This window comes from Heterocephalus glaber, unplaced genomic scaffold (genome assembly GCF_053883595.1).
Source record: "Heterocephalus glaber isolate CG9 unplaced genomic scaffold, H.glaber_assembly_v1.0 deba00001561, whole genome shotgun sequence".
Lineage (NCBI taxonomy): Eukaryota > Metazoa > Chordata > Mammalia > Rodentia > Bathyergidae > Heterocephalus > Heterocephalus glaber.
Window position 1 is genome coordinate 12,316,768 of NW_028258349.1, and position 10,113 is coordinate 12,326,880.

At 53.5% G+C, this 10,113-nt stretch overlaps 2 protein-coding genes across 13 annotated transcripts in view; one reads left to right on the forward strand and one right to left on the reverse strand.

Annotated features, from left to right (window-relative positions):
* Nucleotides 1-125, reverse strand: part of Nphs1 (NPHS1 adhesion molecule, nephrin) — a 21,043-nt gene extending 20,918 nt beyond the window's left edge. For all 8 annotated transcript variants that reach the window (XM_013077387.3, XM_087191208.1, XM_087191204.1 and 5 more), the window contains exon 1: nucleotides 39-125. The gene's annotated coding sequence lies outside the window, so the exon portion shown is untranslated. The remainder of the gene's footprint in view (nucleotides 1-38) is intronic.
* Kirrel2 (kirre like nephrin family adhesion molecule 2) lies at nucleotides 121-10,098 on the forward strand. Of its 5 annotated transcripts, none has more exons than XM_004858947.4 (15): nucleotides 121-1,098; nucleotides 1,279-1,428; nucleotides 2,197-2,346; nucleotides 2,505-2,665; nucleotides 3,050-3,200; nucleotides 3,529-3,634; nucleotides 3,717-3,865; nucleotides 4,488-4,615; nucleotides 4,707-4,839; nucleotides 5,104-5,204; nucleotides 5,370-5,589; nucleotides 6,068-6,172; nucleotides 6,474-6,577; nucleotides 6,967-7,032; nucleotides 7,985-10,098. In XM_004858947.4, exons 1-15 carry the CDS (start codon nucleotides 1,041-1,043, stop codon nucleotides 8,318-8,320), a joined length of 2,118 nt encoding a protein of 705 aa, XP_004859004.1. In that variant the 5' UTR covers nucleotides 121-1,040; the 3' UTR covers nucleotides 8,321-10,098. The 5 variants fall into 5 exon arrangements, with proteins under 5 accessions (XP_004859004.1, XP_021095102.1, XP_021095100.1 ...); XM_021239443.2 differs by having other exon boundaries at nucleotides 5,370-5,457; nucleotides 7,985-10,097; XM_021239441.2 differs by having other exon boundaries at nucleotides 6,068-6,166; nucleotides 7,985-10,096.
* The last annotated feature ends 15 nt before the right edge of the window (nucleotides 10,099-10,113 follow it).

Below are 10,113 nucleotides of genomic sequence, written 5' to 3' on the forward strand. Positions count from 1 at the left end.
ACCCCCAGCCCCTTCTGCAAGCTTAGGGTCCCTCCCACCTGCTTGGCCAGCTGCGCAGCGTGGGAACGCCCCAGCTGGGCTGCAAGGAGCCATCAGCACAAGCTGCGCAATTCCCAGCCTCCCGGGCTGCTAGAGCCGGGACACCCCCGCCTCCCAGCCGTTGCCGGGCAACCAAGGCCGAGGGGCCCAGTCAGCCAGTGAGAAGAGGGGCTGGGCCGGGACTTCGGGGTCCTGGGAAAGGAGGGGCTGGCGGCCCGGATTCCTAGATCTAAGGACGTGCTACGGTTTGCGACGATAACAAGGCAGCAGAGGGATTTTGAGAAGGAATTTTGAAATGTGGGGAGCTGAGCCCCCTTTTCCAGGGACCCCAGCTGGACTCTGGGACCCAGGTGCCCTCTCCCCGACCCTCAAGCCCAGGGGAGTACTGAGCCCCGCCTCCCCAGGGCGCGGAAACTGGCGGGGCTCCAGGGGCTCCCATTTATAGCTCTGTTTCCACTCAGTACGGTCCCTCCGGGACCCGGGCTGAGCAACTTTCTTCCACTCTCTCCCCTCCCTCCTCCTCACCCCTAGTTCCCCCCTACACACAACGACGGGACGCAGATGTCCAATGGGGGCAGGACCCCCTCTTTGGATCCAGGTGTTCCGGCTCCCAGACCCCAACCCGGCTGGGGCGCCCGCCCACTGAGCAGCCCCCGCCCTGCGCGCCCCATTCATCCGTGTCCCGGCCTCAGGAGTTTCTCAATGGGAAGAGGGTGGGTCTCCCAGGAGGCGGGCGAGGGCGGGGCGAGCGGGAGCAGCTCCCTCCACACCACCCACCCCTCAGGGTCTGGAAGCTACAGAGGATGCGGAACCGGCAGGCGTTTCAGAGCGTCGGAGGCTTTGGAGGAGTTTACTTCGGGACCCGGAACAGAGACTGGGGTCCGCAGCCGCTGTGCGCGAAGAGTGGGGCGCAAAGAGGGTGGTGAGAGGTGTGCCGCCCAGCGAGAAGTTGGAGGGAAGCCAGCGCGGCCCCACGTCTAGCGGGCCTTGGGGGACACACGATGAGGATGCTGGTCGGTGCCCTCCTCGTCCTCCTTTTCTGCTTCAGGGGGCGTGCAGGTAACCGGAGGGGGAGCAGACGGACACGGTTTGCGGGCCGCTGCTTTACCAGGGCTCGGACTGCTGCGTCTAAGCAGGAGCACTCCGAGTTTCTGATTCTGGGGGCTGGACTCCTGGGTCCTTGAATGAGAGAGTTTTTGAATATGCAAAGCTGAGCTCTGCTGTCCCCCATTCTCCTAGGTCTGTCGCCCCATTTCCTGAAACAGCCGGAGGACCTCGTGGTGCTGCTGGGGGAGGAAGCCTGGCTGCCCTGTGCTCTGGGCGCCTACAGGGGCCTTGTTCAATGGACCAAGGATGGGCTGGCTCTAGGTGGCGAAAGGGACTTGCCAGGTGAGGCTGTCCTCTGCTCGGGGAGTGGCTGGCACTGGAAGGGGGGCGGCTGCTGTATTTCAAATTGGGCTGTATCCGATGTTTCTGTCGTGATATTTTCAACTTCGGGAAATCAGTGGACTACAGTAAACAACTGGGAGTGAGATTTTTGAGCTGCTTCTTTGCAGGTGACCCATATTGTTTGGGGATATAAATGCAGAAAAGTTCAGTAAACCTAAATGGAGAAGTTGCCAAATAATTATAGATAGCCACACTAGATCATTGCCAGTTCCCCATAAGCCCCCTTATTCATCTTTCCCTATCATAACCTCGAGGTAGTACCTCATGTTTACAAAATTATTTTCTTGTTTTGCTTTCTAACCGCATGATCCTCAAGTTTGTAGTGTTTCTACCTTGGGAATGGGTTAGAGTCTCTCTGGATCCAGGGTATACTTCCCCCACCCCCCAACTCCAACCCAACCTTTGGTACTGGGGGTTGAACCCAGGGCCTTTGCACTGAACAACATCGCTAGCCTTTTTTAATTTTTAATTTTAAGCCATGGTCTTGATAAGCTCCCCAGGCTGGGTTTGAACTTGTGATCTTCTTGTCTCAGCCTCCCAGAGTGCTGATATTATAGGTGTGTGACACCACGCCCAGCTCAGAGCACACTTTGAAACAGTGTCTTCCTGTGGAATGTATGCACCAGTTTTCTGGTGAGGGATGTCTAGGTGAAGGCCTGGTGCCAGCTACTCAGAATCATGGTGTGACTGTCTCTTCCCTGATTCCAGGGTGGTCCCGGTACTGGATATCTGGGAATGCAGCCAGTGGCCAGCATGACCTCCACATTAGGCCTGTGGAGCTAGAGGATGAGGCATCATATGAATGTCAGGCTACACAAGCAGGCCTCCGATCTCGACCAGCCCAATTGCTTGTGCTGGGTGAGGATTCAGCCCACCTGTCTCTTGGGAGCCCAGGGAGACAGCCAGTATTATCTGGGGCTATCAGTTCAGGGTGCCCAGGGGGTGGTGGATTGGAGCTGAGAAGATCAGGATCTGGGGCCCCAGGATCCGATTCTGACCATATCTCTACCCTTCAGTTCCCCCAGAACCCCCCCAGGTGCTAGGTGGACCCTCTGTGTCTCTGGTTGCTGGAGTTCCTTCGAACCTGACCTGCCGGAGCCGTGGGGATGCCCGCCCTAATCCAGAGCTGCTGTGGCTCCGAGATGGGGTCCGACTGGATGGGACTACCTTCCACCAGGTCAGGTCCAAATCCTTTTGCCAACCCCTCCCCATCCAGTGAAACCTGGGGTCCATGCTGACCCCTGGTTCATCCAAAAGAGAAGGAGGCTGAGGTTCAGGGGTTGGTCCTCTTGAAATGTGATTCAGGGTGAGGGTCTTAGTGCCAGACTACTTCTGTCTCAACCACTTGCTAGCTGATTGGTCTCCAGTATGTTATTTAACCTCTCTGTGCCTCCATTTCCTTATCCATACAATGGGAACAATAGCAGTATGTACTTTATAGAGTACTTATAGGATTAAATAGAATAATACTTATAAGTGTCTAGAAGAGTGCCTGACACATAGTTAGCACTATTATGTCTAATGGGTAGATGAAGTCATTGTTATTATTCATACCCTCCAGATCCTGCTGAAGGAAGGGACCACTGGGTCAGTGGAGAGCACATTATTCCTGACCCCTTCCAGCCATGATGATGGAGCCACTTTGGTCTGCAGAGCCCGGAGCCAGGCCCTTCCCACAGGGAGGGACACAGCTATCACATTGAACCTACAGTGTGAGTTCAGCTGGCCTTAGGAAAAGGGGGTGGAGCCTGGACTCCTGGGTCTGAGGAAGGAGGGAACTGTGGGTCTAGGGCCCTTGAGGTAAGAGGAATCCAGGCCCTGGACTATGGAACATAGAGCAGGAGAGGACCAAAAGATGGCACAACGGGCCACCTGGGGGAATTGGGAGCTAGAAGCCCAGACTCCTGGCTCAAACGGAGAAAGGGACTGGAGATGCAGCTTCCTGGGGTGGAAGGACTGGGGAATGGACTGCGATGGAGGTGTTCCAGGTTCCTGTAGGCCAACAGTTCCCCCTCGGCACCCCCGCCCCCTGCCCGCCAGATCCCCCAGTGGTGACTCTGTCTGCTGAGCCACAGACTGTTCAGGAGGGAGAGAAGGTGACTTTCCTGTGTCAGGCCACAGCCCAGCCTCCTGTCACTGGCTACAGGTAAGGACAAAGACCTCTCTCCAGCCGGGAAAGTGCGGGTTTAGAGAGGGCTGGGACATCAACAGCATCATCACCTCCGCAGGTGGGCAAAGGGGGGCTCCCCGGTTCTTGGGGCCCGCGGACCAAGGTTGGAGATTGTAGCAGATGTCTCATTCCTAACTGAGCCAGTGTCCTGCGAGGTCAGCAATGCTGTGGGTAGCGCCAACCGCAGCACCGCGCTGGATGTGCTGTGTGAGCAGGGGCGGGGACATGGGTGTGGCCAAAGTGGGCCGTGGCTGGGGCGGGCTGTGGAGGAGAGGGCCCGGAGTAGTGATGCATGGCTGTAATTTCAGCATTCTGGGAAGCTGAGGCAGAAGGATCAGAAATTCAACCCCAGCCTAGACAATTTAGCAACTTAGTGAGACTGTAATAGATAGATAGATAGATAGATAGATAGATAGATAGATAGATAGAATAAAAATAGGCCAGGAATGCAGCTCAGGGACACAGCACCTGCCTGGCAATCACAAGGTTTTGAGTTCTATCCCCGGTACAAAAAACTAACAACCAACAAACAAACAAATAACCCCAAGTCTGGAGATGTAGCTCAGCAAGAAAGCCCTGAGTTCAATCCCTGGTACAAACAAAACAAACAAACAAATAAGAAAGAAAGTAGGCAGGGTTTGGCTGTACAGGTTCAGTCTGAAGTGGGCCAGGGGTGGGGCCAGGGCCTATAAGCGTGGACAATTAGTGGGAGGAGTGTTGTGGACTAAGGACCTATACTTGGGCCCTTGAGTTTTTTCTGAGAGGCTGATCCTTGGGTTGGGGGCTTCATTTCACCCTTGCCAAGTGACCCCTCCTCTACCTCCTCCAGTTGGGCCGATTCTGCAGACAAAGCCAGAGGCCACATCAGTGGACATGGGGGAAGATGCCTCCTTCAGCTGTGCTTGGCATGGGAACCCCCTCCCACGGATAACCTGGACCCGCCTTGGTGGCACACAGGTGAAGTCAAGTCAGGGGACCGTGGCAGTAGCTGGTGGTATACATGGCCTCCTGGTAAAGTCCTGCTTCTGATGCCCCTTCCTCGTCCCAGGTGCTGAGCTCCAGGCCCACACTGCGACTTTCATCGGTGGGGCCTGAAGATGCAGGCGACTACGTGTGCAGAGCTGAGCCAGGGCGCTCTGGCCTGGGGGGCGGTGCAGCGGAGGCTAGGCTGACTGTGAACGGTGAGACTGAGAGAATTTGGAGCTAGTGAGTGGGCAGAGAAGTCTAATGGGAGTGGGCTTGGCCTTGAAAGGAGAGTATAGATGGCAGAGTCTAGTGATTGGAGCTGGACCTATTGAAGGCTTGAGGGGGACCAGAGTATTTTGAGAAGCATGGCCTGTGGCCTGGTAGCTTGGGGTTAGCAGAGTACTCAGGTCTTGCTTTGTTCAGAATCAGCTTTGGGGAGGGAGAGCTCTTTCCTGAGTGGTTCATGATCTCCATTCCAGCTCCCCCAGTAGTAACTGCTCTGCATTCGGCACCTGCCTTCCTGAGGGGCCCTGCCCGAGTCCAGTGCCTGGTATTTGCCTCCCCTGCCCCAGAAGCAGTGGTAAGGAAAAGTCTCCCCTACCATGACCCACTCAGCCATGACCTCTGACCTCCCACTGGACCCCTGAAATGCCTCTGACTTTCTGGGCATCTTGTCAGCTCTTCCTCCCTCCCATCTCCTCAGTGATCTTGCTTTCCTTTTTTTGTTGTTCTTTCCTCCCCTTAGGTCTGGTCTTGGGATGAGGGCTTCCTGGAGGCGGGGTCCAGAGGCAGGTTCCTGGTGGAGACTTTTGCAGCCCCAGAGGGCCTTGGAGGTCAGGGTCCGGGCCTGATCTCTGTGCTACACATTTCGGGGACTCAGGAGTCTGACTTTAGTAGGGGCTTCAACTGCAGTGCCCGGAACCGGCTGGGTGAGGGAGGCACTCAGGTCTACCTAGGCCGTAGAGGTGAGACACTGTCCTCAGGACCCCAAACATGGGGATTCCAAACCCCACAAGTACAAGGATCCCCTAGGTGAGGCCCACAAATGCAGAGATCCCAAACCTTGGGGACCTCAAAACTATGGGTTTCTTGAATCCTGAGAACTCCCCAAACAACAAATTCCCTCAAATACAGAATCCTAAACTGAAAGACCCCTAACATTTGGGGACCCCACGAAAAGCAACCTATAAATATGGGAAGCTGCAAAATAAAAGACTCCTCAAGTCCTAAGACTCCCTAAAGTCAGGGAGTTTAAGCTTCCATATTCTCACACTTGTGGAACCCCAAATTCATTCATCCTTAAACCACAAACTAGAGAACTAAAAACCTTTGGAATCCCCCCATTGGTGAACTTTTGAGCCCAGGAATTACCAAACCCAAGCCTAGAGTCTCTTTCCCAGTTGTGGCTCAGCCTTCTCAGGGTTCTCCTTCTGCTCCCTACAGACTCACTTCCCACTGTGCGGATTGTGGCTGGAGTAGCAGCCGCAGTCACGACTCTTCTTATGATCATCACTGGGGTGGCTCTCTGCTCCTGGCGCCATGGCAAGTGTCAGTGCCTAAGCCCTGCCTCTGCCCCCTATCCGCAAACCCCAACCCTCCAGCCCCACATGCCCTGGCCACCAGTTCCAGTCCAGGCTCTAGCTCTGCACAGGGCTAGGCTCACCTTCATGCCCTAGCTCCCTCCTCAGTATTAACTCTGCCTTTTCAAGGTCATCCATACACACTCCAGGGTTCTTATTGGTTCCTAGCTTTCCCAGTGATCAGCTCAGTCCTCTCTCTTCCCTACTATTGGTCTCCACACACTGTGACCCTGCCTGTTTGCTTACCTCCACCTCTGTCTGGGCCTTAGCCTCTTTCTCCAAGCAAAAGAACATGGTTCGAATCCCAGGAAGCAGTGATGGCTCCAGTTCACGGGGCCCTGGGGAAGAGGAAACAGGAAGCAGCGAGGATCGGGTAAGATGCAAGGGTCCCCAGATCCAATAATATCCTAGTCCAGCTCTACCCCCAAACTCAAATATTGCCCTCAAATATTCCCCAAGTCCAAAGGCCAGGGATTTAGCTCAGTGGTTCCACCACCTGCACCACAAGTGCAAGGACCTGAGTTCAATCCCTGGTACCAAAAAAAAAAAAAAATTCCTCAAGTCCATATGTGCCCCGACCACTGATTCCTTAGGCCCAATATGTCTCCACCACCCTCTTGTTTGCTGAGTCCAGACCTCAGCCCAGGTGCTCCCAGGGATCCCTCCTACCTGGCCTCCAGTGCCAGGCTGAAGGTCCTCAGAGTGTGAACCTGGGGCAGGAGGATCATCTGACAATTCCTTCTCACGGTGTTCTCTACCTAGGGTCCCATTGTGCCCAGTGACCACAGTGACCTGGTTCTGGATGAGAAAGAGGCTCTGGAGACCAAAGTGAGTGTTGAGGAGGGAGGGTCCCTTCGTTGTGTCTCTAACTCTCTGCTCCTCCTTTTTCATTACATTGTCCCAGGAGTAGGACCTAGCCCCTCTCCTGCCCCCTGGGCCATCTCATCTGGCTCCATCACAGTCATATTTCAGGTCTCCTAAATGTATCTCCTTGGACAGCCCTGCTCCCTCTGGAAGTCCCATCTGGCTTTGTCTCCCCAGGCCTGTTCCCTCTTTGGAGTCCCATCTCAATACAGCCCTTGATTCCAGTCCTTTTTCCTCTGCACTTGGCCTGAAACCCTCCCTTCTCATATCTATCTAGTTCCCTCCTTTATTCTTCTGGTCTCAGCCCAGAATTTGCTTGCTCTAAGGAACCTATGCCTCCCTCATAAGGACCCCATTATTCTGCCTGTGTTTTGCCCATCAGAGCCACAACCACTCTGACCTTGGCTTCTCCCTCACAGCATGACCCACTGTGCTGGGAGCTGCCCCGTCACATCCTCAGTCACCGCTGTGCATTCCTCAGTCACAGAGCTGAACCCTCTGGGCTCCATCTGATCATTTTTCTCTTGGCCTGGGGTCTCCACAAGGGCATCCTAGTGAAACATCTCCAGCAGTGGCACAGGGCATGATGTGGAATCAAAGCTAGGGGCTGTTAGGCAGATAGATGAATCTCTCTCCTTCCTTCTGCATCCCCTCCCCTCAGCAAACCTATATACCTCTGTCTCTGTCTTGCTCTCTTTTTGTCTCTATCTCTGCCTATCTCCTTCTTTCCCTTTGTCTTTTGTGGCTGTTTTTCTGTCTCACTTTGTCTCTCCAATATCTATGTGTCTGTCTGTCTCTGGGTCTTTGTCTGCTCCCATTTCTGTTTTTTTGTCTCTAGGTCTGGCTGTTTCGCAATGTGTCTCTCTATCTTCACCTCCCTGTACTGTCACTTACCAAGTCCTTTTTGTCCCCTCAGGATCCAACCAATGGTTACTACAAGGTTCGAGGTGTCAGTGTGAGCCTGAGCCTTGGTGAAGCTCCTGGAGGAGGCCTCTTCCTGCCACCCCCACCTCCCCTTAGACTTCCAGGGACCCCTACTTTCTATGACTTCAATCCACACCTGGACATGGTGCCCCCCTGCAAACTGTATAGAGCCCGGGCAGGTTATCTCACCACACCTCATCCTCGAGCTTTCACCAGCTACATCAAACCCACATCCTTTGGAGCCCCAGATCTGACCTCTGGAACTCCCCCCTTCCATTATGCTGCCTTCCCTATACCCACCCACCAGCGACTCCAGACTCATGTGTGACGACAACTGCCATTGAAGAATCCTGGGATCTTCAACTTGCCATAATGGACTGTTCTGGATTCTGAGGTGTCAGAACAAGTTGACAACCTTATTCCTCCAAAACTGAACATTGAATGAGGGAGGGAAAGAGTGTTACAATTGTTAGGATCATTGATACATAGTCAGCTCCTACAAAGGGAATGCCTCAAGCAGGACCGATATGGTCTCCATTCCCAACTCTTCTCCTGTGTAAAAGATATTTAAGGTGCTGGATAGGCCTTTGCAGAGAGATGAGGTCAGGGAGTGACAGGAGTAAGGGACGGGGATGGAAGTCATTTCTAGCTATTGAGCGAAGGTATTTCAAGATGACCTCCAGCATTGATAAGGAAAGTAGTACAAGGCAGATCAAGATGAAAGGTGTAACAGGTCCCACCTTGTTCTGGGTTTCCTTGAGAGACACTTCATTTGGCCAATGAAAGTGCTGCCACGATGGCTGGTCACTCTCTGAGAACCTAAGGTGGCCACCATCTTGATTCCATCTACCTTCCTTAAAGACTCAGAAAGAATTGGACCCAAAGAGTGGGGATAGGGTGAGAACTATCACTGTGAAGGTTAAAGGGAAACTAGGGGTAAGAATATTTATGTTTAATTTTAAAAAGCCAGAGAGGCAAACATGTCTTGGGTTTTCTCCTACCATCATTACTTTCCTTCAAGGAAGAGGTCCCCTGGCTCTGTCTCAAAGTCCTTCCTCTAGTAGCCTTAGCTTATGGAGTGATTGTAGGGACAAGACCCTAGGCCACCTCTCAGCTCCTTGTCAATTGTTTAGCACTGTAGGCTCTTTTAATATCCATCTACACAAGCATATACATATAGAGTTGCAAATGAAACATAGACATCCATGAAGGTGTGTTCCCACAAGACACACTCATAGAAGTAAGTCTACTAAGATGCACACACAGAACAAAGCTGGCCCCTTTGGCCAGGGAAAATAGAATTCTACACTCTGTTTTAAGGAGACAAAGCAGTGAGCCCTGAAGGGGAGTTGGGAAGCAGACCAGAGGCAGGAAAATGGAAGCCCCTTGATCCTTAAGTGAGGATGGAGGTGAGTCGTAACTTTTCTGAGGTGCTGTGTCCTTGATAGGAATGATTTGGGTAACTGACTTTGGTCATCCTTAAAGACAGGGACTGGGGACTTTGGTTCATGGATCCTTGACCCAGGAGTTAAAGATCCAGACACCTGGGACCAGTGGAAAACAGAGCTAGAAGACTGAACTTCCCGCCTGAGGGAGAAAGGGTGGAGGCCTTGGCCTTGAGGCTAAAACTGTTGGATTTGAGTGAGGAGGGGACTGGGTCTTAATTGCTGTTTGTTTGGGGGGTTTTTTGGGAGGGGGATCGAACTCGGGACCTTGTGCTTACAAAGCAGGCAGCAGAACCACTGAGCTAAATCCCAGCCCTTAATTGCTGTGTTCTTGATTGAGGACAGTTTGGGAGCCTGTATTCTTGGGATCTCAGAAGAGGGATTTTCTTCTTTTTTGAGGGGAGTGGGTTTCCGAAGCTGGCATGCCGGCAGGGAGGACAAAGCCCCACAGTGGGCGTCTGAGTCTAAAAGGGGAGAAGGGTGGGGTCGGAGTCCAGAGGTTAGACTCAAAATCCAAATAGGCAGAACCCAAGACCCAGTCTCAAGGCTTGGCCTTGGCATGGGATGGGCCGCCTGGAATCTCTCAGGGCGGGGGCCCTGGCGCAGGCTCCCACCCGCGTTCCAGAGCCACTGGCTCTGCGCAGAGCTGCCACGCTATTGTCCTGGATAGGAAGGC